We start from the raw sequence: 24,173 nt of genomic DNA on the forward strand, positions 1-24,173 counted from the left end.
TATTCTCTCCTCACATTGTTCTGTGGCTCTTGTGTTCATGTCAAAGAGTCTTTCACAGTGGAGGCCTCACACACTCAAACACACATAAAGAAGCAACAAATGCACAAACACAGCAATCGCACAGGTGTTGTCTCATCCAGTAACACAAGCAAACACACACCGTCTTCTTCATGCACACCTGCCCTCATCTGTCACACACACTCTTCTGTCAGGGTTTCTTTCAGGTGTTTCGGCGGGAGGAGAAAGTTGATGGTGAATTTGAACCCCGTGTTGCATTCCTCGTTTTTTGTCACCATGACGACCATCCCATCCCCTCTGAAACCCCCTAAAATACGGAACTCCCGCTAGCTTTTCACCCATTCAATCCCAGAAACCTGAGCAGCTGAAGTCTTTGGAAAAGTGTCTGTCCATTTTGGTGACATTTGATTTCAATCTGGGTTCAGAAAAACAACAAACAGATGAAATGTGGCTCATTTTGTTCAGATTATTGCAAAAAAAACTTCTGCTCAACCATCTCTGATTTTCTGTAATTTTTTTCTAGCATAAAATATGGATATAAATAAAGATGTTTGATAAATTTTACCCTTATATATCACGTGTTTTTTGAAAAAAATGCCCTTTGACCCACTTTCACCACCACTTTCTTGCGAAATGTGAGGTTGTTTGAACAATAATATCTCAAGAACGATTAAATATTAAAGCCTGAAATTTTCACTGTTATTTCTCATCATAGAATATATTCAGAGCTGTATTTGAAGAACCATTTTGAATCAATTTAGGTAAGTGTATCTAGCAATATTTTAGTTTTTGTGGCACTACTGGTCATATTTGCTCAATCAGTCATTAAAGTTACAACAAAGATAACCTTTTCCCCCATTTTCTGATCAAGTATTTCTTAATAAAAGCATTCTGTGTTTTATTTTGTATTTTTGTGACATGCAGCTACATTGTTTTGAAAACCTCATTAATCATCTTTTGCATTATCAATTTTTGTGTTCTCAACGATGAGGCTTTTCATGACAACTTACTTTTTTTTTTTTATATTTTAGTGAACCCGTCATTAAATACTATTTGATATATCTGTGCAATACTGCAGATTCTTAATCAATGACATGACGAGAAGCAGCTGTAAAAATGTCAGTCTTTTATTTTTAGTAGTTCCTGCGACATTGTTGTTGAAACAGCCTCAAATTTCAACATGCGAAAACATGCTGAATGTGGATCCATATATCCTGAAAAATACTTGATATCTTAATCAAAAATTGCATCAATACCGGTTTCAAGCAAATCAGAGATGGTTGAGCAGAAGACTTCACGTATAAAAACTTGTAAAACCAACATACAAACACTAAAACTCCTGTCTTTCAGACCGGTTCGGGGAAAACCTACACGATGGGAACCGGCTTCGATGTCAACATCGGAGAGGACGAGCTGGGCATCATTCCTCGAGCCGTCAACCACCTGTTCAGAGGCATCGAGGAGCGCCGACAGGCCGCCACCGAGCAGGGAAGGCCTGTTCCTGAGTTCAAGATCAATGCTCAGTTCCTGGAGGTACAAAAAAAAAACACATGGAGGAAGCCAAGAAATAAACCCAGAAACCTCAAATTAAGATGCATTTTCAGCACAGTGGGTCCAGTTAGGGTTCATTAGTTAGATATAAGCAGAACATGTAGACAGCAGGAGGTCAAAGGTTGGCAGATAGAGTTCAGGTCAAGTGTCCAGATGACCCAACTGCCATTAAACTGTCATTAGTTTGTCCCTGAGGTCAGCTTCTGGTTTTTATTTTTACTGCCTGCCAGTGGCTGCCAACAGCTGGTGAGGAAGCAGCTGAAGGGAGAAGATGAATCTGGGAGTGCAGATGGCAGCGCTGATGATGACTGTAATTATTCTCGTTTTTACATCTTTTTAGTTTTTTAAAATGTGTTTCACCTCCTCTCCAGCTGTACAACGAAGAGGTTCTGGACTTGTTCGACTCGACTCGAGACCTGGAGGCCAGGAGGCAGAAATCCAACATCAAAATCCATGAGGACGCCGCTGGAGGCATCTACACCGTCGGAGTCACCACCCGCACCGTCACCTCTGCAGCCGAGGTCGGATTCAGCATCCCAAAGCAACATTTTATTTGTACTAACACCCTATTTGAGCAACGTTTTAGCTGTGTTTACTCAGGGAAGGATGCAAGGGACATGTTCCCTTTCATATTTAGAACAGATCCACCACTGCAAAACAAAGCCTTAGATAATTAGTTGGTCTTGTTTTACTCTCAAAATATGAATTATGAGCTTGTAGAACCACCAAATCTGAATACCTAAGTGCTAAAAGAAATATGTTCTCTTACATCATTTGCAACAACAGCGTTTTTCACCATCTATTTATTCTAACATTGACTAAAGTAGACAGCATGTAATCAGTCAAGTTTTTGCAAAAGAAGAGTCAAATAATGCTCAAAACCTGCTTAACAAAGATCGTTTTTTTGATTGGTGTTTTAGGTTTTGTTGAGCCTGCTTTAGACTACCTCTCTGGTGCCGGAATGTAGTGTTTTCTTTACATAAATACAGACATTTCTGCCATAAACTGATAGCCTAGCCGCGCTAGACCCATGCTCTGAAGACACAAGGGTCTAGGCACGCTCGACAGGGAGGGAGGCGGGCTAAAAGGTTGTCTATCAAATCACTCTGCAGCAATTGGGTACGTATACAACCAATCAGCGCAACAAATAGGCTCCTAGAGCGCCGGAAATCAGAGGATACGGTAGTTCGGTGAAGCCTTATTTATACAGTCAATGGGTGAAGCTCAAGTATATTACAGACATGTTAACAGAAAGATTATTCAGAGTCAGTGCTAATGGAGCTCAACGACTGTTGTCGTTTTTGTTGTCGACCCTGGCAGAGAATTAAATTCGTTGCCGTGTGTTGTCTAGCACGGCTAGGCTAGTTGTTTCCAGTTGTTTCTGTCAGAATCGTCGCGCCTCTGTCGTCACTGAGTTACGCCCGCCTTCTGACTCTACACTTCATGGTGATTGGTCCGGCCAGTTTTAGGAGAATCCAGCCTCGAGCCTTATGGAGGGTAACTAGACCCACCCTGGCAGAGAATTAAATTCGTTGCCGTGGGTTGTCTAGCGCGGCTAGGCTAATAAACTGATGCAGAGAAGGCACAAATTGGTGCATAAAGATTCACTAAATACAAAAGATGAACTCTCCCTGCTTTGTTCGTCCTCCCCAATATGCAGATGAAAACTCCAAACATGTACTTCTACCACTGAATTTGCCTTAATCCACAAACAGTACTGCTTTTTAATGTCTTAAAAACCTTTGTTTCGACAATCATCCCACTCTTATTCTGAAGTTCAAGTTGTGACTGACTTTAAAAACACCAGTATAGTATTAAAGGGTCAGTTCACTTGAGTTTTCTCGCTTATATCTACAGTAGTTTCAGTACCTGTGTCTGCACAGGTACAGCATATATTCTTTAATATTCACCTGTACCCTAGTATGAAGGTGCTGACTTTATTTTTTTCATTTAGTTTCCTGTTTTACTGACAGCATTGACCCATGGCAGGATCTTCTCCCACGCTTTCCTCTTTCTCCACAACTGGGCAAAAATAAAAGCAAAAGGCACAAAAAATTATCCCCAAAAAATCTGTCTAAAGCATCACCACCTTCATCTCAGTTTCCTCCTTCTCTATTTCCATTAAAGACATAAGCTACATGTTGTTCCACAGTGCATACAAACATCGGTTATTTTCTGTTCACTGAATGTCAGTTAACGGAACTTTCCACGTCATAATTCCTCCATCCACAAACCAATACAGATGTCACTTTCTCCATGCGTTGCTGCGGTAACATAAACACCTCAGATACCTGTTCTTGCCACTGTGGATGTTTCGCACTCCTGAAATAAAATAAATAAATAATACAGAAACAAAACTTGATGTCATTACAAACCCTACACTGTTGGAATGGAGCTGAATAAATGTGATGAGATGGATCCACAATATAACAGATGAACTCTAAATAATACATTGAAGACCCTCTCTTCACTCCTGAAACTGAATTTACTGGACTAAATTAAATGTACAGCCTCAGACCATACATGAAATATTTATTATAGATAGTGATTTAAATGTTCAAGTGAGTGTTATTTATGTAGCACATTTAAGACACTCAGTGAGACTTTCTTATATAGACATGTTCATCCAAAAAGTTTAAATATAAAGGCTTCAAAACCTACATTATCATCTAAAATTTGCAAATTTACCTGACTGCATTAAATATTAAACTTCAGGTATTACAATACTATTATAGTACAAATTTACCTCAGTAACTGAAGTATTAAGAATAAGATCCTAAAGTATTATTTCTAAAATATGAATTTACCTGACTAACTTCAGTTTTAAGGTTTAGACCCCACAATGTTATAAAATAAATACATGTAGCTGAATAACTCCCTGCAATGTTATTAGAAAAATTCACCTGACTAATTTAAATATCAAGGTTTAGACTCTACAATGTTATTTATAAAATGAATTTACCAGAATAATATAGATATTTGAGGTTGAGGAAAAGGTTTAGAAATTGACCTGACTATATATGAAGTTTTATTATACGCTATTCCAGATTAAATGACTCATTTTAAAAATGCCCTACAAGGTATAAGGTTAATGCCTAACTAAATTACACCTGAAATAACCAACAGATCCAAAGATTGGTGGCGTCTGTGTCAATATTACCCTCCTGTGCAGGTAAAACTTTCATTTTGGTCCTCGTGTCCTCTGCCAGATGATTCAGTGTCTGAAGCTCGGCGCTCTGTCTCGAACCACCGCCAGCACCCAGATGAACGTCCAGAGTTCACGCTCTCACGCCATCTTCACCATCCATCTGTGCCAAGTGCGAGTCTGCTCTCCGGACAACAACGTACGTATTGAAAGACAAGACAGTGAACCTCTGCTGCTGCTGCTGCTAAAAGCTGTTTTCTGATGTTTACCAGAGGGTGAGATGATCATCTAGTCAAAATGAAACTGCTGCCCTTCCTTATCTCCCATTGTGTTCCATCTATTCCAGGATAACGTGACAGATAACCGTCTGGCCAATGATTCAGAGATCGATGAGTTCGAGACGCTGACCGCCAAGTTCCACTTTGTGGATTTAGCAGGTTCTGAGAGACTGAAGAGAACCGGAGCTACAGGAGACCGAGCTAAAGAGGGGATCTCCATCAACTGTGGGCTGGTGAGGAAACTGTGGGACTCTGGACTGAGACTTTTAAACCAAACAATAAAAGGGTATTTCAAAAAGTTCTTGGCTCCACCTGGAAATAAGGGCAGAACTCATACTTTGGGGCCTAACTCTATACCATAAAGCCTTTTATCACAAAAACACAAATGTTTGAAGCAATCAAAGACAAATGGAGAGAAAAGCTTGAAACTTTCTGGTCTTACTCCAGAAATATACATCATTCACACTGCATCAGGTGGAAGAATCGACTTCATGCACCTTAGTCATTGACCTGCACTGTCTGATTTCTACTGGTTTCCCAAACTCAAATCGAGCATCAGATTGATGATGAGGTCATGCATGATGTTGAGGAGTATCTGGAGACTATGTTGAAAAACAATGCAGGAACAATCTTTCTCCTGTGATTTTTCTAGTGAGAATTGGAACTTTTTGAAGTATCCTTGTGGAAACGTGGAGCGGCAGAGACCCCTGCTGTCTAGAATAGGAATTACACTGTTCATTTCCCTCACAACACGAATGCAATGATTTTAAGAAAATGCAGTGTACTTTCTGTTGCCACCAATACTGTAATTCTCTGCAAATATACTGTATAATGTACTCTAAATCTCATTTTCTTGTGTTTTCCTCAGCTGGCTTTGGGAAACGTCATCAGCGCTCTGGGAGACAGAAGCAAACGCTCCACTCATGTGCCTTACAGAGACTCCAAACTGACCCGGCTGCTGCAGGACTCGCTGGGTGGAAACAGGTTTGTGGAGCTGAATTATTCAACTATTAAACATGCAAATGTGGATGACAGATGAAGTATTTTGGTGCTGCAAAAGTTAACATTTCTTTTGAAACCAGTGATTGAACCAAGATCCAAAGTGCAACATGAAAATTTGAACCAGTAGCAAGCAGAGCAAATAATAAATATACTTCACCAGCCATAATTAAAAAATGTTTTCTTAAACTTTATAGGTTAAATTTGCCTAGAAATGTAATCCTCACATCTAATTTGCTGATTTCTTCAGTTTAGATCAATAAGACTCTCTCAAACCCAAGCAGTTTGTGTTGTTTTGCTTCTGTCACATTTTTACTCACCATGGGGTCTTTTTTTTTTTTTTACTGCAAAATAAAATCCTGCACTTCTACATAAACATCACAACCACGACTAGAAGTAGAGAGAACTCAAAAATCTCTTTTGTGTGGTATGACACAATTAAAATGCAGTAAATCATAAAAACTGAAAAAAGTGAATTTCTTCGATATCTTTTTTTTTTATTTTTTTTATTTTTTTTATTTTGCAAAAATTTTAAAAAATGGAATCAATATGTGAAATATTTTTCAAAGTGCCCACAGGTGTTAGCAAAACTGGAAAAAAATGTTTACTCGACATGCTACTGAAAGTTTACTACTTCCATTTTAAATGTATTTCTCCAGCTTTGTGTAAACACTGCCTGTGGTTCAACTGAAAGTCCATGAATTGTGACCATGTAACTGTTAGTTGCAACTCAGTTACTAATGACTTTTTAGCTGGGTCATGAATTTTAGAATTTAATGCTTTTTACAGAATCTGGTTAGAGCAAATGGTTTATTTCTAACAGATTTTTAAATAAGACACGCAGAATAAAGTGATTGCAATGATATATCACAATTTTAAGCTTAGATTTGGTTAATATTCTACACCAGACAGAAAGTTACAGGATTCTTTGTTGAGGTTCGGAGTATTAAAAAGCTCAATAATGGCATCAAAACTTTCACATATTTATTTCAATTTTTACATACACCAGGGCGAACAAATGAAGAAACTATGAAGACAATTCTGAAATCTGTGAATATCCGTACTATATATCAGAATTCCTAATAATTCTCTGAGACTGATCATAATTCTTCATTTTTACTTTTTCCAGTCAAACAGTGATGATCGCCTGCATCAGCCCGTCCGACCGAGACTTCATGGAGACTTTAAACACCCTGAAATACGCCAATCGAGCCCGAAACATCAAGAACAAGGTGATGGTGAACCAGGACAGAGCGAGTCAGCAGATCAGCGCCCTGAGGACGGAGATCGCTCGGCTGCAGATGGAGCTGATGGAGTACAAGACGGTAAGAGGATTGTAGGTGGAAAATGCACCAATCTGGAGAATGTTTGGTGTTTTTTTTTTTCCTTTAATGCTCTCTGTGATGTCCAGGGAAAGCGGATGGTGGGCGAAGACGGCATGGAGGGCATCAACGATCTGGTCCACGAGAACTCCATGCTGCAGACGGAGAACAACAACCTGAGGGTGAGGGTGAAGGCCATGCAGGAGACCATCGACGCCCAGAGAGCCAGACTCACCCAGATCCTCAGCGACCAGGCCAACCAGGCTCTGGCCAAAGCAGGTCCGACTGTAAAATCGTGATGTCCAGCTTTCAGTCTACATCCAGGCCAACATCATTCACTGCACTATTGTTACGCCCTTTACAGTTCACTCAAACTATGGCACAATGAAGCATGGAAAGTAGTGTCCAGCAGTCAGATTGTTGACATCATACATTGCGTCAAAGGAGAAAGGTATACAGACGGGCAGACAAACGAGAGCCAATTGAGCATTAATGGTATTTCAGCAGATTTCTGATGGCGATTTTGTAGCATTGAGACATGTTTTCTGACGTGTTTTCTGGTTTTAAGGTGCGTTTTCTACCACTAAGGTGTGCTTTCCAATGGATTTTCCGGTACAAGGTGTGTCTCCCGATGTATTTTCTGGTTTTCAGGTGCGTTTTCTAGCACTAAGGCGTGTTTTCCGATGGATTTTCCGGTTTAAAGATGTGTTTTCTGGCGCTAAGGCGTGTTTTCTGACATATTTTCTGATTTTAAGGTGTGTTTCCTGACGTATTTTCTGGTTTTAAATTGTGTTTTCTGGCGCTAAGATGTGTTTTGCAACATATTTTCTAGTTTTAAGGTGCGCTTTATAGCACTAAGGCGTGTTTTCCAATGGATTTTCCAGTTTAAAAGTGTGTTTTCTGGCGCTAAGGCATGTTTTCTGACGGGTTCTCCAGTTTTAAGGTGTGTTTTCTGACATATTTTCTGGTTTTAAGGTGTGTTTTCTAGTGCTAAGACGGGTTTTCTGCAGAATGCGTCTTTTCCAGATGTGTCGTTTGTTGAAATGACAACATTCACAAAGCAAATTAATGAGTTGTTTCGCTAAAATATTAAAACTGAGAATAAAATATTCATATCGACATGTTTATTGGAAGCATACGTAAAGAAAATATTATTTCATACATTAATTTAGTATAATATGAATTTATCGCATTAATACCGGTTCACTACGATAGCCGGCCTTGATCTGAAACATTTTAATTGAACAACAGCAGTGATGTAATTAGTTGCGCCGAGACTCGAGTAATATTTCAAATTGTTTGTTTTGCCAAGGACCGATTCATTTTGTAGATGCAAAGATGTGATTTCATCTGAAAGTTCAAAAGTGATGCTTCTGCTTCTAGGTGAAGGTAACGAAGAAATTGGGAACATGATTCAAAACTACATCAAAGAAATCGAGGAGCTCAGGTATGTAAAGAAAACTGATATTTTTTGATTATTTTGGGTCATTTTTTTAAATTCACTTCAACCAGTTAATGTATTTTAGCAAAGGTGTGTGTCTGCAACTGCTTTTTAAACAACTCTGCACAATCACATTTCAGTTAATAGTGAAAGAAAGCACAGTGTGACTTACAATCTAAAGGACAGATGTTGTGTTACTCAGAGCGAAGCTTCTTGAGAGTGAAGCTGTGAATGAGAACCTGAGGAAGAATCTGTCCAGAGCCTCGACTCGCTCCTCGATGTACGGCGGTCCAGGATCCTTCCTCGCTCCGGAGAAGGAGGCCAACGACGTGATCGAGATGGCCAAGAAAAGCCTGGAGAAGCTGAAGAAGAAGGAGAGGAAGAAGAAAAAGAGGTATAAAAAGGTCCAAGGTTTTCACTGCATTGTTTAAGGAATTAGGGCTTCAGATTATTAAACTGTGGAAACAGGTTATTAATCTGAACCCAAAACCTGCCATGTTATCTTTAACAATCATCAAAATTGCACAATTTATCGTTGCTCCAAACAGCAAAAGCAGGAAGAGTCCTCAGATTCCTTCAATCCTCATTTCTGTTGGAAAACTTTACCAGATCTAAGTTTAAAATCATTATATTTTATTCAAATCACGTAAATCCACATGCTTTAGCTTTTTGAACTCTCTGAACCTTATAACTCGCCTTCAGTTGTTAATGAGACGTTACCTTTAACCCTTTGAGGCACATCACGGGTCAAAAGTGACCCGTATTCAGTGGAAAATGGGTGTCTCTTGACCCATGTTGAACATCAGACAGTTAAAACTGACCAAGATGACACCATTTAATAAAACCAGAAACGGTAAAAACTGAAAGAATAGTAGGGTTTTCAACTTTTTAACAGCCCTTGAACCAACACTCACATGTGACATGCAGATTTGTCTGGAAAATGATCAAATCTTTGCTTAAAATTGTGATATTTCATCAAAATCTCTTTATTCTACATTATGACTGAAAAAGTCAGCAAAAAAGAAAAAGTTTGCACCAGATTCGTACGAAAAAACGACAGTTCTGCAGAACTGAGAAACCTTTTTGCCAACATTAATATCGAAAGAAATCAATCAGTTTTTTAATTATAATTGTGTGATTTATGGCTTTCTACTGCACGAAAGACATTTTTGAGTTCTGTACTTCTCGCCATGGATGTGCTGTTTCCATAGAGGTACAGGAGTTTATATTATAGAAGTATGATCTTTTGATGTAAGGTTGTCTTCTTTTTTTTGGACCCCAGGAAGACTAGCTGGTGCCATTGGCATCAGCTAATGGGGGTCTTTTTCAGTAAATAATTGAATAGTGAAAAAATGAGGCCACAGTGAGTAAAAATGTGGCAAAAGCAAAGAAAAACATCCAGAAACTACTTGGGGTTCAGAGGGTTAAATTTAGACGTATTTATTTGCATACATTCAGTGAATGGCTCATATTATTACTGCAAACAGAAAACAGCTTTGAAGTTAAACAAGAATGCCATTCAGGAAACAGAAAATGGAAAGTTTGTCTGTTGCCACGGTGAGGGAGTTTGTCCTGGTGTGTTGTGGGTAATTATCTCCTGAGTCCCTGCATTAGCGGTTTGATGTTTCTTTAATGGTTCCGGATTTAGACAAGTCGAAGGTGACAGCTAATAACGATGAAGGTTTTCTGACAAGCCGTGGCTCGCTGCAGCGTTTTACCCTTCAGCTACATCTGTGAACATCTGCAATTTCTCAGCTTAAATCTCCAGGATTCGCCATTTAAACATGCTGTCTTTGAGTCTCTGCACTCACTTCCTGTCTCTCTGCTGTCTTATAAACTTTCCCCAAATTCTGCCGCCTCTTTGCTCCCTTCTTCCTCCTCCACGCCTCACCATCCTCACCCTCCATCCCCATCTTTTCTCTCCGAAGACTGAGGCAATACGAGGAGAATCACCACCAGGAGGTTGCCAGGTTTGCCATCCAGAAATGGGTCAAATTTAGAATCTAGCTGGGACGCCCCCAGTGTCTTTTTTTTTGTGTGCACCGAGTAATTGAAATGATTTCAGTTGATTGTTGACCCTCATCTTCCTTCGCAAGCTCCCCAAAAGTAACGAAAACTAACTTTTTCTGCGCCTACAGGTGGTTTTTACACTCCTGGAACTCCTCTTTAACCCTCTACTCTCACTGTCTTTTACTCCCTGCTGCACGCTGCAAGATGCGGATCAATTCGAAGTAGAAAAATCTGGACAAATGTCCCAAAATTTCCTCCATAATTTGTAGAATTTGGTCAACAAATCTTCGCAGTGTGTTGCAGCTCTGCTTACAGAGTGTTTGTAACGTGAGTGGTAGAAACCATCAGTCATGTAATCATTTTATCTGCATCATTCATGTGCAATCATAGTGAAATCATTCATTAATCGACCGTTTCCTCATCAGCTCATGATCTCATGAAATCATTTGCATGCGTTCTTTATCTGCTGTGCTTTTATTCCAAACCTGAACGGAGAATTTAGCTTTATTTGACGCCGTTTTTCTCCCTCAGTGTCGTCAAAGATGAGCTCCCAGACAACGATCAGGAAAGAGGCAACGAGGAAGCAGAGGTAATACATGGAGATTAGATTGTCAGATTACTCCACAAAGATCTTCATTACATGTCATTAAAGGTGTATTTACTTCCTCGTCTTCACCAGGAGGGCAGCGACCATGAAGAAGCCGAGGATGCCGACGGAGAAGACGAAGACTTTGACATGGCAGGGGAGGAATCCACCGACGAGTCCGACTCTGAAGAGCTGGATGAGAAAGGTGGAGCTGTTTTTCCTCCACAGTTTCAGATCAGGTGTGAACCTGAAGTCATAGTTTGTTTTTTTTATGTGTGTTGACGTACAGAAAACGTCCAAGCCGACTTGGCCAACATCACCTGTGAGATCGCCATCAAGCAGAAGCTGATTGACGAGCTGGAGAACAGCCAGCGACGCCTTCACACCCTGAAACAGCAATACGAGCAGAAGCTGATGATGCTGCAGAACAAGATCAGAGACACTCAGCTGGAGAGGGACAAAGTGCTGCACAATATGGGTAAGAAACGTGGAGAGATAAACACTTTCACTGATTGCCTTGAATGTTTTTCCAAAAACCTACAATTTATAGCAAACTGCACTGTAAAAAAAATATGTAAAAATGGTAAAATATCAAAATTCACAGTAAAGAACAGGAAATTTTGTGGTCATCTTTTGCTGAGAAGCTGTTCCTGTTACTGTTTGAGCATAAATGTACACATGAATATTAAATGAACAAGGTTTACACTGTTTAAAAAACTAAAGAAAAAATCCATGAAAGATACCAGGTGGAATACAGACCTGATCAAAATCTTAAGACCAGTTGAAAAATTGCTAGAATTTACCTTTTGCACATTTGGATCTTGATGAGGTTTTAAGTAGAGTGACAATATGCAAAAGCAAGAAGGGGGAGTGTGACAAAAGCACTTTGAAAAAGTCATTTATTGAAAACAACAAGTAAACTGAAATAGGCTGTTTATCAGCTGATCAAAAGTTTAAGACCATCGCTCAAAAAATTACAAAAAACTCTCCAAACCAGAACAAAAAATTTAGCAATGGCACGCTGTGAGAGGCCTTGCTTATGCAGCTCGACGATCCAACCACGTTCAAGAAGAGAAAGCTTCTTAGCTTTAGCCATCAGGAGGGCATGACCGTGTGAATGGCTGACAGAAAATGAGAATTTTGAGCAGATTTTGGCTTTTATAGCCTGTGGTCTTAAACTTTTGATCAGCTGATAAACAGCCTATTTCAGTTTACTTGTTGTTTTCAATAAATGACTTTTTCAAAGTGCTTTTTGTCACACTCCCCCTTCTTGCTTTTGCATATTGTCGCTCTACTGAAAACCTCATCAAGATCCAAATGTGCAAAAGGTAAATTCTAGCAACTTTTCAACTGGTCTTAAGATTTTGATCAGGTCTGTATTGTAACCAAAACAGTAGAAAATAACAAATCTGTAAAATTATGATGTTTTTAGCTGATTTGAATACAATAAAGCCCTGTAGTTTTGCTGTCGTACATTGTAAAAGAACAAATTACTATTTTAAAAAATAATGTTATTTTTTTATAGTGTATTTTGTTTTGTTTTTTGTTTTCAGTTTTTTTCTTTCTAGTAAACATCTCAGTAATTTTTTTTCTCAGTGATTTTACGAATTATTATCTGTGTTTTGACAAAACTGAAAATATCTGTAAAATAACAGTCATTTATAAAAAGATAATGGTTAAAATGTCACTAAAATTACAAAGAAAACATTAAATCAGTAGCTTGAGCATAAACACTGATAGAAAAAAGCTGCATATAATTATTGTCATTTTAAACAAATCTGTATGTAATTTAAGAAAGCTGAGAAAAAAATAATGTAGTAAAATTCACATGACAAAATGAAAAATAAATCAGATTTGATATTATTGGCATAATACTAAAAATAATTGTTGGGATGTTCATTTATAGGTAATGTCTGAAATTTTACACTTTTTCTGCACAACAATAATATTTTACTACCTAACTATTGTCACATTTTCTGTTATTTCTGTGAAATTTTAAATTGTTACTGTGCATTTGGACTGTGAAAATTGTGTATAATGTCCATATTCTCTGCTTTTATGAATTTGGATCAAAATATCCATACCATATTCTACGAAATCTTAGTCAGATAAGAGAGAGGTTACAGACTCTTATTGTTTTGGGTTCAGAGAGCTAAACAGATAAAACACTGCTACATCCTCCTTTTCTCCATCTCCAGGCTCAGTGGAGTCAGGAACAGAGGAAAAGGCCAAAAAGATCAAAGTGGAGTACGAGAAGAAGCTGAGCTCCATGAACAAAGAGCTGCAGAAGCTGCAGTCGGCCCAGAAGGAACACGCTCGGCTGCTGAAGAACCAGTCGCAGTACGAGAAGCAGCTGAAGAAGCTGCAGCAGGACGTGACTGAGATGAAGAAAACCAAGGTGCGGAGTATTTCTTTTTACGTTAACACATTCTCTATCCCACTCTGTAGGTTTTAACTCCTGCTGCATCGTGTTTGTCCACCAGGTGTCACTGATGCGTCAGATGAAGGAGCAGCAGGAGAGGAACCGAGCTTCAGAGTGCCGGAGGAACCGAGAGATCGCCTCTCTGAAGAAAGACCAGCGCAGAGCCGAGGTACGAGGACGGAAACACTCACAGGGATTCAATTTAACGAGCATAATTAGCTGTGTAGTTTTATTTGGATTGTATAGCAGATAGTAATTAAATTTGATAATAAATGAAATAATTATATATATTTTTATTAAAATACTAAATAGAATAATTATAATAAAATAATACAAAGAAATCAAATAATAATTAGAATATTGTTTTATTGAAATAATTAAAATTTATCATTTAAATAATTTAATCTGATAATCCTTTGATTTTGTTTGCACAAGTAATAATGTGGTTTTATTGGAGTTGTATATCTGATAATATAATTAATTTAATTTGATCATGAATAAAATAATTAGTGCATTGTTTTATGAAAATTCTAAATATAATTACAATAAAATAATACAAATAAATCAAATAATTATATTTTGTTAAAATAATTACAGTTTATAAATTAAAAAAAAATCTGGTAAAGCTTTAATTTTATTTGGGTATTTGTCAATGTAGTTTTATTTGAGTTGTATATCTAATAATAATTTAATTAATTTAATATGCTAAGAAACATTATAATTAATGCATTGTTTTATGAAACTAATAAATAGAATAATTACAATAAAATAATACAAATAAATCAAGCAATACAAATAGTATTTTATTAAAATAATGAATAAAAATAATTATAATGTACAAATTAAACAATTTAATCTGATAATAGTTACATTTTGTTTGCCAAACCCACTGAAAGTGAAGATTTTATGTCATCATTTTGGATTCTCTTCTTGCAGCACCAAGTGAGGCAGCTGGAGGCCCAGAAGAGACAACAGGAGCTGATCCTTCGCAGGAAGAACGAGGAGGTTAAATCTATTTAAAGTCAACGGTTCTGGCTGTTACACCTTCTTTCCCACTCAAGTGTGTCTGAATATTTATTTTGTGCACTGTATCAGGTGACGGCTTTGAGGCGTCAGGTGAGGCCCGTGTCTGGGAAGGTGAGCAGGAAGGTACCCGAACCTCCACAGGAGCCTTCACACCGGCCGATCCCAGGAAGGCTGCAGTCCTCTGCTGCGAGTCCTTCCAACGGGGCCAGGTACAACATCAGAGATTGATTAAAGCATTTAAAACTCAGATTCTGGCTGGTTCTGACAACATGTTTTCCTCATCAGGAGTTCTCCGGTGCGGATGGGAAGCATCTACCTCAGCAGGACGGCCAGAGCGAAGTGGCAGTCGCTGGAGAGACGAGTCAGCGACATCATCATGCAGAGGATGACCATCTCCAACATGGAGACGGACATGAACCGACTACTGAAGGTAACAGAAAGGGAGAAATGTCTAAACATCTGAACACCAAAAAACCTGCCAGCTGGTTGGAAAGGCATGTTGTCTTTCACAAAAAAAAAAAAAAAAAACACCATTGGCGAATTTCCAACATTCCAACGGTCCTTGAATATCTCATCTGTGACGTTTTTGGCTGTTAAAACGATCAAATCCATATAGAATCAAAAAAATGACATCATTAGTACATTCTCAGTTTTCACAGACCTTGACCTCCTCATATGTGACATTTTCTCAGGAAAAATAATCAAATTTAAGCTTAAAATGGGCATATATCTCATTTAAAAAGCCACAAAAAATTTATAATTCATAGTAACCACATTTCGCAGTCTTCACAGTATCTGTAGCTTTATTCATGACTCAGTTTTGACCAAATGTCACCTGACACACTAGGCTGAGCTGCAGGCTGTGTTTCTACACTGCGGATAAGAGACAAGGATGATGCTTTGATGCCGTTATTTAGCTTTTCAACCCTCTGATTCCACATTTATTTAAAAATTTTAAAAAAAAATTCGTTCACTGTCAGCACCACTTGTGGAAAAATGTTTTACATATTGATGTAAAATTTATTACATTTTGTAAATAAACAATCCAAAAAAATTCAAATTTTGTTTTTAATTGTTTATGATCTATGGCATTATGACTTTACTGTACTGCACAGAAGGCATTTTTGAGTTCTTTTGACTTCTATCCATAATTGTGCTGTTTCCACAGAGGTGCAGGACTGTATAATTTTATATTGCAGTGAAAAATGAGCCAACAATGGGTGGGAAAAAAATGTGACTGAAGCAAGAAAATGCTTGCAGTTCAGAGAGTTAAAGGGTACGTTAACAGATGGTAGCTTTAAATAAATTACAAAACATGACACTTTCAGTATATATCTCAAATTTAAACTTGATTTTCACATAGTCAGAGGAGAAACAAGCTTATACTGTGCTGCCACTGGACTGAACTGCTCTCGCACTGTGTAACTAATTGAGCTTTTGTTTTTTAGCACTTTAACATATTGTGCTCAGACTCCACTTTCACTATTGTGTTTGCATGTTTTTTTATGTGATTTGTCCTCCAGTTATCTCTATTTATTTTATTCATTTAGTACTTTTTTAACCTACTCTTGATGAGGGTTTTCTTGAGGGTTTTTCGATGCACTGAGGAATGTCAGCTAAAGACATCTTGAAGTAAAGTTGAAATACATACAATAGTGACAAATGGTTATTGGTCTTTCTTCTGCAGCAACGGGAGGAGCTGACCAGACGGAGGGAGCGAGTGTCCAGGAAGAGAGAAAAGACAGCGGTGGACGGGGCAGACGCCGATCGCTCTTTGGCTTCCCTGAACGAGGAGCTGGAGTCTCTGAGCGCCAACATCGACTACATCAACGACAGCATCGCCGACTGCCAGGCCAACATCATGCAGATGGAGGAGGCCAAGGTGGGAAGAACCGCATCAATCCTTCATTCAAATACAAAAGCAGTTTTATTGCCAGTTATGCCACAATGATGTTGACAAGAGGCCATTCAGACACACAATCATCACTACCTCATTAGCAAGTACAGGCTACAACCCTCCAGCGATCAATTCTGGAAATAATTGCACAGTTCAGTTCAGCACCGGCGACGGTCTCCGAGCAGTTTGGGTGCCACTTTGACAAACAAACATCAGGCCCTTTATTTGTTAGAACAATGACTCGATAAAAAAAAAAAAAAATCACCATTAATCCAGCTACAACACAGCAGCCTAACGATGTACATGGAACTTTGCAAACGGGATCTTTGAAGAACAATTTTATTCATTCAGCTGCAGTTTATGATCAAATTTACTGCTGTGATGATGAGAAGAAGTTCCTTTAGCTGTGCCTGTTTGTCAGTGGGACTCTTAAAATCCTGGTTTCTGTCGTCAGGGTTCAACTGAGCAATTATTTCTCGGTTGTAAACCTGCAGACACTAATGAGGCAACACTGGGAGGGTTGTTGTGTGACACTGTCAGTGATTCTTCATGTATGACGAGACCCTTTGACTTAATAGGGACTAGTAGCAATTTAGTTTTCAGCACTGAAAATTACATTTGACACATTAAAATGATAATTTAATATATTAGTAAATTTAGTTTGGCCTGTTACAATATTTATATTCAGATGCAGTGTTAAAACTAATATCTTTAATTTAATCAGATGTCCGTAATTTCTTTTTAACTAGTGAGAACCACAACTACGGATATTTTCAATTGAATTTCTTCATGTTGTAAAACTATTCCTCATGTCCTATATCAATAGTTGCCTTTTCGATATGTCCAACTTATCATATTCTTTTCAGCTACGTATTATTGAAAATAGCTTTAAATGTATTTTATGTCTACAATTCAATTCTGCCTCATTTTAAAAGGAACTGTAAATATCTTAAATGTCATTTTTGTTAGTCTGAGTAGAATTTTCACTGGTTGCCGTTGTATTTCAGATTTCTGAAATACGATGACATTCTTATTAGTTGTCATTCTAAGCAAACATTTCAAACATTTCATTTGAAGTGGTCACCATTTTTAGTAGCAATGATATATTTAATGGAAGAACAATTGTAAATAATCTACAATACGCAAAAGTTTAGGGACTTTGTGGTTGAACTACAGGCTGCGTTTTCACAGAGCAGTAAGGAAGCAAAGTTGAAAACAGAATAAAACACAAGTAGCAAAATATTTCTTGTATATAGAGTTGGCATTTATTTTCCAAGTGTTAGTAACAAAAAATGTAGATCTTTGTGAGCCAAACGAGACTGAACTGCAGGCTGTGCATGAACAGAGTGGATAGAAAACATGTAAACAAATACAAAATCTGCAATAATTCAGTTCATTGTTACAAAAATTCAGGGCCTTTGCAGCTGAACTGCAGGCAGCGTTCACACAGAGCAGATTAAGAAATAAATATGAAAAGAAATTAAAAACTAAATGAGTAGAATATACAGTACGGTTTACACGTTGATTCTAGGATTGTTTAATTTCAAAAAGACTACAATGAGGGTTTCCACTAGAGAGAACTCAATTGCTGATATTAATGATTAACATTTGACTAGAGAGAACTTAGTTGTTGATGACCATGTATGGAAATCCACCTAAAATCACACTATGAATACACATGTTGATTTGGAGTTCTTCAGTAGTAAAAGTTGACTATTTGTGATTAACTCTCTGAATATAAAAACTGAAATTAACACGTGCGACGTGTTTCCAAGTGCCCACAGCTGTTACCAGCACTGACCAGAAAGGTAACTGCATGCTACTGATTTTGCACTAATTCAACTGATCACTAACCTTTTGGTCTCTGCGCTGTGTAAACACCGCCTGGAGTTCAGCCGAAAGGCCCCTGAATTTTTGTCACGTGACTTTTGATGGCAGCTGAATCCTTGTAGTTCCTAATTTACAGAGTTTTTGTATTTTGCCGAATCTGATACGCACTTTTAAAATCAAACATGTAGTGAAGTGATTTTGTTGAGATGTCTTAATTTTAAGCTCAGATTTGAGTACTCCTTCCCCAAGCGAAGGAGTTTAAGTATCTCGGGATCTTGTTCACGAGTGATGGGAAAATGGAGCGGGAGATGGACAGGCGGATTGGTGCGGCGTCAGCAGTAATGCGGGCGTTGTACCGAACCGTCGTGGTGAAGAGGGAGCTGAGCCGTAAGGCGAAACTCTCGATTTACCAGTCCATCTACGTTCCAACCCTCACCTATGGTCATGAGCTTTGGGTAGTGACCGAAAGAACAAGATCGCGGATACAAGCGGCCGAAATGAGCTTCCTCCGTAGGGTGGCTGGGCTCAGCCTTAGAGATAGGGTGAGGAGCTCAGACATCCGGAGGGAGCTCAGAGTAGAGCCGCTGCTCCTTCGCATCGAAAGGAGCCAGTTGAGGTGGTTTGGCCACCTGATTCGGATGCCTCCGGGGAGACTTCCTCTGGAGGTTTTCCGAGCACGTCCGTCTGGGAGGAGACCCCGGGGCAGACCCAGAACTCGCTGGAGAGATTATATATCTCGTCTGGCCTGGAAACGCCTCGGGATCCCCCAGGAAGAGCTGGAAAGTGTCGCTGGGGGGAGGGACGTTTGGAACGACCTGCTTCGCCTGCTGCCCCCGCGACCCGGCCCCGGATAAGCGGAGGAAAATGGATGGATGGATGGATGGATGGATTTGAATAAGATACTTTTGGTTTATAGGGTTTTTGGCTCGTGTAAAGTGTAATTTGGATATGTATTTTTTTTTTTTTTTAGATAATGTGCCACCGAAAAAGAATTTAACAAGAATGAATTGTGCATATCTGTAAATAGATTTAATACAAGTCAGAATTACATCACGGGCATATTCCATTACAATTCTAGCTAATCAAAGAGCAGTTGTAAATATTGACATCTAGAATTGCCATTATAATATATGATAAAACGTTATGAATCCCAAAGGAAATGTTGGTGCCGGGTAACAATGCTCATGACATAACATAAGAAATGTGAAAATATATCAAATATAAATGCATTACTTATATATTACAGCTACTTATCGGATGTTAAAAGGGCTTGTCTCACTTCATTTCATAGCTACGCCCCCTGTCAAAAGTTTTGAGACACTTTCTTATTCAAATAAATTAGAACCCGTCTCAAAACGTTTGACAGGGGGTGTAAGAATGAAAACGTGCTAAGTTGAAACAGTGCAGGTGTTTAATTAGGTTGCAAATTACTTTTTATTTTACTACATTTACTAAAACATGATGCTGTAGTTGCTGAGTGCAAATTTAGTAGCAACTAAAATAAATTTCTGCTTCAATGCAAGTCCATGTGGTTTTGTTAGCTTTGGCTTTTTTCCTAGCTTCATGCTAAGCTAAGTTGTTGCTGTTAGCGTAATAATGAATTTAACAAACAAACATGCAAACTGTGGCTGTATTTTCATCTCATTCCTGTGCCTCAAACATTCCTGTGAAAACTCGCATGTCTAAATAAATTAGCAGAAGTTCTCACGGTGAAATGAATGTGTTGTTATTTTGGGCTGCAGGAGGAAGGAGACACTGTGGACGTCACTGCTGTGATCAGCTCCTGTAACCTGTCAGAAGCTCGATTCCTGTTGGACCATTTCATGACCATGGCCATCAATAAGGTACAACTAATTCTGTTGCTTAATATTTACTGAGATTTACCTATTATTTACAGTAAATCATGATAAATTCTTTATTATTTAATAGCTAACATACCCATAAATTGTGATTTTACTTGTCAATACTGGTATATATTGTTGGTATTTGCTGCAACTTCCTTGGTAACCATGGTTACCTTTACGAGACTGAATTCAGTGAGTCTTTTAATGGCACAATTTGATTAAATTAGGTTTCTTATTAGATTAGTTGAGATTAGATTTGAAACCTAACTGGTCCGGTGAGGAAACGCCTCCAGCACAGACGGCAACAAATGAGGAAGAGCGAGTAATTAGAACATCGCACTGAAGTTAAACGCTGAGGGTTCATTATGTTTGTCTGCTTCTGATTATTGTGTTTTGTTTAGGGCCTGCAGGCGGCTCAGAAGGACTCCCAGCTGAAGGTGATGGAGGGCAGGCTGAAGCAGACGGAGATCAACAGCGCCACCCAGAACCAGCTCCTCTTCCACATGCTGAAGGAAAAAGCCGAGATCAACCCGGAGCTTGACGCTCTGCTGGGCAGCGCTCTGCAAGGTGGGAAACCCCAACAACACCTGCATCCATCTGAGCATGTCCACACAATCACCTTTCAATCATCTTTTCTTTATCCGTGTGGCTGCTTTTTATTTTACAGGCTTCGTTTCCCCAAATACTCTGAAGTATTGGTTGCCAGAAAGAGCATTTTCAAATCCAATTTTCACTAAATTCCCTAAATTGAGTGGTCAAAATAAACAGCAGCCATTTTCTCATCTCTTTTGGGTTTGATTTTGATTTGATTTCTGTTTGTTTTCTCTGTTGTGTTGGTGTGAATTCAGAGTTAGGTTACCTGTCGCCAGGTGAGTATAAAAGATGCATAGAAGCGTCACAGTGTTTGACAGAGCAAACCAGGTGCACACTACATGACTTCCAATCAATGTAATCTCAATTTTAGTTGCATTTTAAACTCGTGAAAGTGCACCAAATGGCATTTCAATAATTTTATCCACAACAAAAGTGTTACACGCCACAGAAAATTTCCATCAAGTGACTTTTTAGTGCATATTAGCAGATAGAATGTCATTCTACAAATCTTAAATTCATAGATACTCAATTTTTTTTGTACCTTCTGAACAGTTGCTGTGTGTTTTATTTACCCCTGTTACAATTTTTATTCACTGTGGTCTCATTTTTCACTGCAATATGAAATCCTGCAACCAAGTAGAGAGAACTCAGGAACATTTTAGGGATCAAAATTGACTTTTAAAAGACTGTATTCAACATTTCAAAAGTAAGCAAAAAATACATCTGAATAGAGTATTTCCTTTTTTAGTGACAGAAGAATTGCACAAACACTGACCACACCCTTAAAATGAATACTGTTCCTAGTTTAGCTTAAAAAAAATTAGTTTCTTGACTCTTAGTCACAGCTGAGTCACTAAACTGTTTCTTTTTGCCCCAAGGAGTGCAGAATTTTTCAGTTTTGACCGAATCTGTTTAGAATAAACAAAAGAAATATGAGGCGTGTAGAATGAAGTGAATAAAATATCAGCTTAGATTTTGTTATTTTTTCCAATCAAATAACATTGCAGATAACTGTATCTAAGCCTGTCAGAATGTTCTACTAAATCTACAGATTTTCTCAGTTTATTTCTGGCTCTGATGGTGTACTTTTGCTGATTCTCTAAAAACAACATGCCTTTCATTTCTGGCTCCGAAGCAGCTAAAGAAAACAAAAGGTCCATTTGTATTAAGACAAATTCCACATATTTACAATAAGCATCAAAAATGATTAAATCTTGTAGTGTGCATCGCAGTCCTTCCACAAACTAACCTGGTTGACGTAACTCCACCGTGATGTGCATGACGTGTTCCTCCACCTGCTAGCATCCACTCCATCAGGACGGTGGTCACAAACTAAAAACCCGAGCTGATCACAACCACAGCTGCAGTCTGTGTACACAGTAGTTTGTGTGTCTGCATTTCTGTGTTTGTGTCTTTTTGTGCCTTTCGTGCTTTCTCCATTCTGCCTCTATTACCATCACCTTTTATCTAAAACCACAGTAGAACTCCTGACTGTGTTATGAAGCTAACTGTTGTGCTGTGATATCCAGCTTTCTGAATGGACGTCTTTGTGCAAAGACTTAAAATCAAGGAAAACACACACACGTGCTTTGCAAAATAACTGGGAAACTGCTTCTTTTGCATACATTTATGTGTATTTGTGTGTGTTTTGGTGCAGAAAATGGAGATGACAGCAGCAGTGACGAGTCGACACCCAGTCCAGCTGCAGACGGAGGGTAAATACAGACACACATTTTTTCCACTTCAACAGTTTGACAGCACATTATACATTTAAACTGTTATTAGATTAGAAAAATGATGGTTTGTAATTGTGTGTCATGTTCTTTAAATGCACTAATTTAAAGAGGTTTAAAGATATTATAGACCAGAAGTTGGGCAATAACAATAATAATAATAAAAAAGATAATACCCATACAGTTAAATTGATGGAGCTGTAAGTTCTCATGTGAGGATCTTTCACAAAACAGACCTTTAAAAACACAAGTATGACACGATACAAACTTTTCATAAAATTGGAGTTGCAGCTGCATGCTCGCTAAAAAGTTCCCTTTGCATCAGTGTGACTCCACTGTGGCCCAGTGTTTCGGTTTGTCCCATTCATTTACTGCTAAGCATGCTAACAAGCTAAACTAAGGTGATGCACATTATTATACCTGCTGAGCATCAGCATGCTCATCCTGAAAATCCTTTGTTTCAGCACTCTGGCATCAGATTTAATGAAGTTATGTGGTGAATCCAGACCAAGAAAGGTACTGTGTGTCACAGTTTATGTCATATTTTATTGGATTTAACATTGCTAACTGGTCTGCTGAATTGTGAATCAGCTGATTTTTGAGCCAAACCGCTCTGATCCTTCAGGCCCGGAGGCGGACCACCACCCAGATGGAACTGCTGTACGCTAGCAGCGGGGATTTGTCGTGTGAATCGCCTACCGGACACTTCTCAGCCCCTCTGCTGCCCCTCGCAGAGCGAGTGGAAGTGCTGGCAGACATGCAGGGTCAGGTGCTCGGTCAAACCTCCGACCGAGAGCAAACTGTTTCCCCATCTGCCCTGTCTGCCCGGCCAGCTGGCATGTAAGCGTTAAAAGCAGCGTTTCTCGGCTGTAGAGAAAAACACATCTCGAGTTCTGATCTAAGACGTCTATTTTAGCGCAGAGCTGGTTAGCCTGTGTTCATATTTAGACCTGTAACAGTGACTCCTGACTCATGTGATGTCTGTAGTTCTGGATCCAGGTCGCCTACAGGAACTGAGAGGAGACAGCTTGAGCGTTCACCGCTGAACCGCAGGAGGATGCAGGACAAAGGACCAGCGACACACATCCCAGCTCCTCAACACACACCTCCAGCCAGCACAGCAGAGACGAGGACTAAAACCAGCGACTACAAATCATTGTACGTTAGAAGTTCGATCAAACCCAAACAGTTTCTGGACATTTTATTGGTTCTTGGAACATTTTTGCACACTGTGGATTCATTTTTCACCTCTGTGAAAACAGAATAACTATGACTAGAAGTAGAGAGAACTCAGAAATGTCTGTTGTGCAGTACGACACAGTTAAAATGGCAGAAATCATAAAAAAGGCAGAAAATGAACATTTATTTCTTTATTTATTTAAAAAAAATGTAAAAACCTTGGCTGCACAGTGGAATAGTGGTTAGCATTTTCGCCTTGCAGCAAGAAGATCCCTGGTTCGAATCCCGGGGTGGGCCT

At 38.8% G+C, this 24,173-nt stretch overlaps 1 protein-coding gene across 1 annotated transcript in view; it reads left to right on the forward strand.

Moving 5' to 3' along the window:
- The window catches only part of LOC110950991 (kinesin-like protein KIF21A), a 57,819-nt gene that overhangs the window by 27,162 nt on the left and 6,484 nt on the right, over positions 1–24,173 (forward strand). Inside the window, exons 3-28 of the mRNA XM_051946277.1 lie at positions 1,369–1,551; positions 1,941–2,090; positions 4,779–4,913; positions 5,061–5,225; positions 5,861–5,976; positions 7,121–7,316; positions 7,403–7,592; positions 8,697–8,760; positions 8,957–9,148; positions 10,683–10,724; positions 11,296–11,353; positions 11,444–11,555; positions 11,640–11,828; positions 13,549–13,748; positions 13,834–13,941; positions 14,709–14,777; positions 14,868–15,007; positions 15,084–15,228; positions 16,486–16,680; positions 20,268–20,369; positions 20,771–20,936; positions 21,218–21,238; positions 22,621–22,678; positions 23,161–23,212; positions 23,322–23,536; positions 23,684–23,854. Of these exons, the coding sequence (XP_051802237.1) occupies positions 1,369–1,551; positions 1,941–2,090; positions 4,779–4,913; positions 5,061–5,225; positions 5,861–5,976; positions 7,121–7,316; positions 7,403–7,592; positions 8,697–8,760; positions 8,957–9,148; positions 10,683–10,724; positions 11,296–11,353; positions 11,444–11,555; positions 11,640–11,828; positions 13,549–13,748; positions 13,834–13,941; positions 14,709–14,777; positions 14,868–15,007; positions 15,084–15,228; positions 16,486–16,680; positions 20,268–20,369; positions 20,771–20,936; positions 21,218–21,238; positions 22,621–22,678; positions 23,161–23,212; positions 23,322–23,536; positions 23,684–23,854 (3,434 nt within the window). The remainder of the gene's footprint in view (positions 1–1,368; positions 1,552–1,940; positions 2,091–4,778; positions 4,914–5,060; positions 5,226–5,860; positions 5,977–7,120; positions 7,317–7,402; positions 7,593–8,696; positions 8,761–8,956; positions 9,149–10,682; positions 10,725–11,295; positions 11,354–11,443; positions 11,556–11,639; positions 11,829–13,548; positions 13,749–13,833; positions 13,942–14,708; positions 14,778–14,867; positions 15,008–15,083; positions 15,229–16,485; positions 16,681–20,267; positions 20,370–20,770; positions 20,937–21,217; positions 21,239–22,620; positions 22,679–23,160; positions 23,213–23,321; positions 23,537–23,683; positions 23,855–24,173) is intronic.

The sequence above is a fragment of the Acanthochromis polyacanthus genome, chromosome 1 (assembly GCF_021347895.1).
Source record: "Acanthochromis polyacanthus isolate Apoly-LR-REF ecotype Palm Island chromosome 1, KAUST_Apoly_ChrSc, whole genome shotgun sequence".
NCBI lineage: Eukaryota > Metazoa > Chordata > Actinopteri > Pomacentridae > Acanthochromis > Acanthochromis polyacanthus.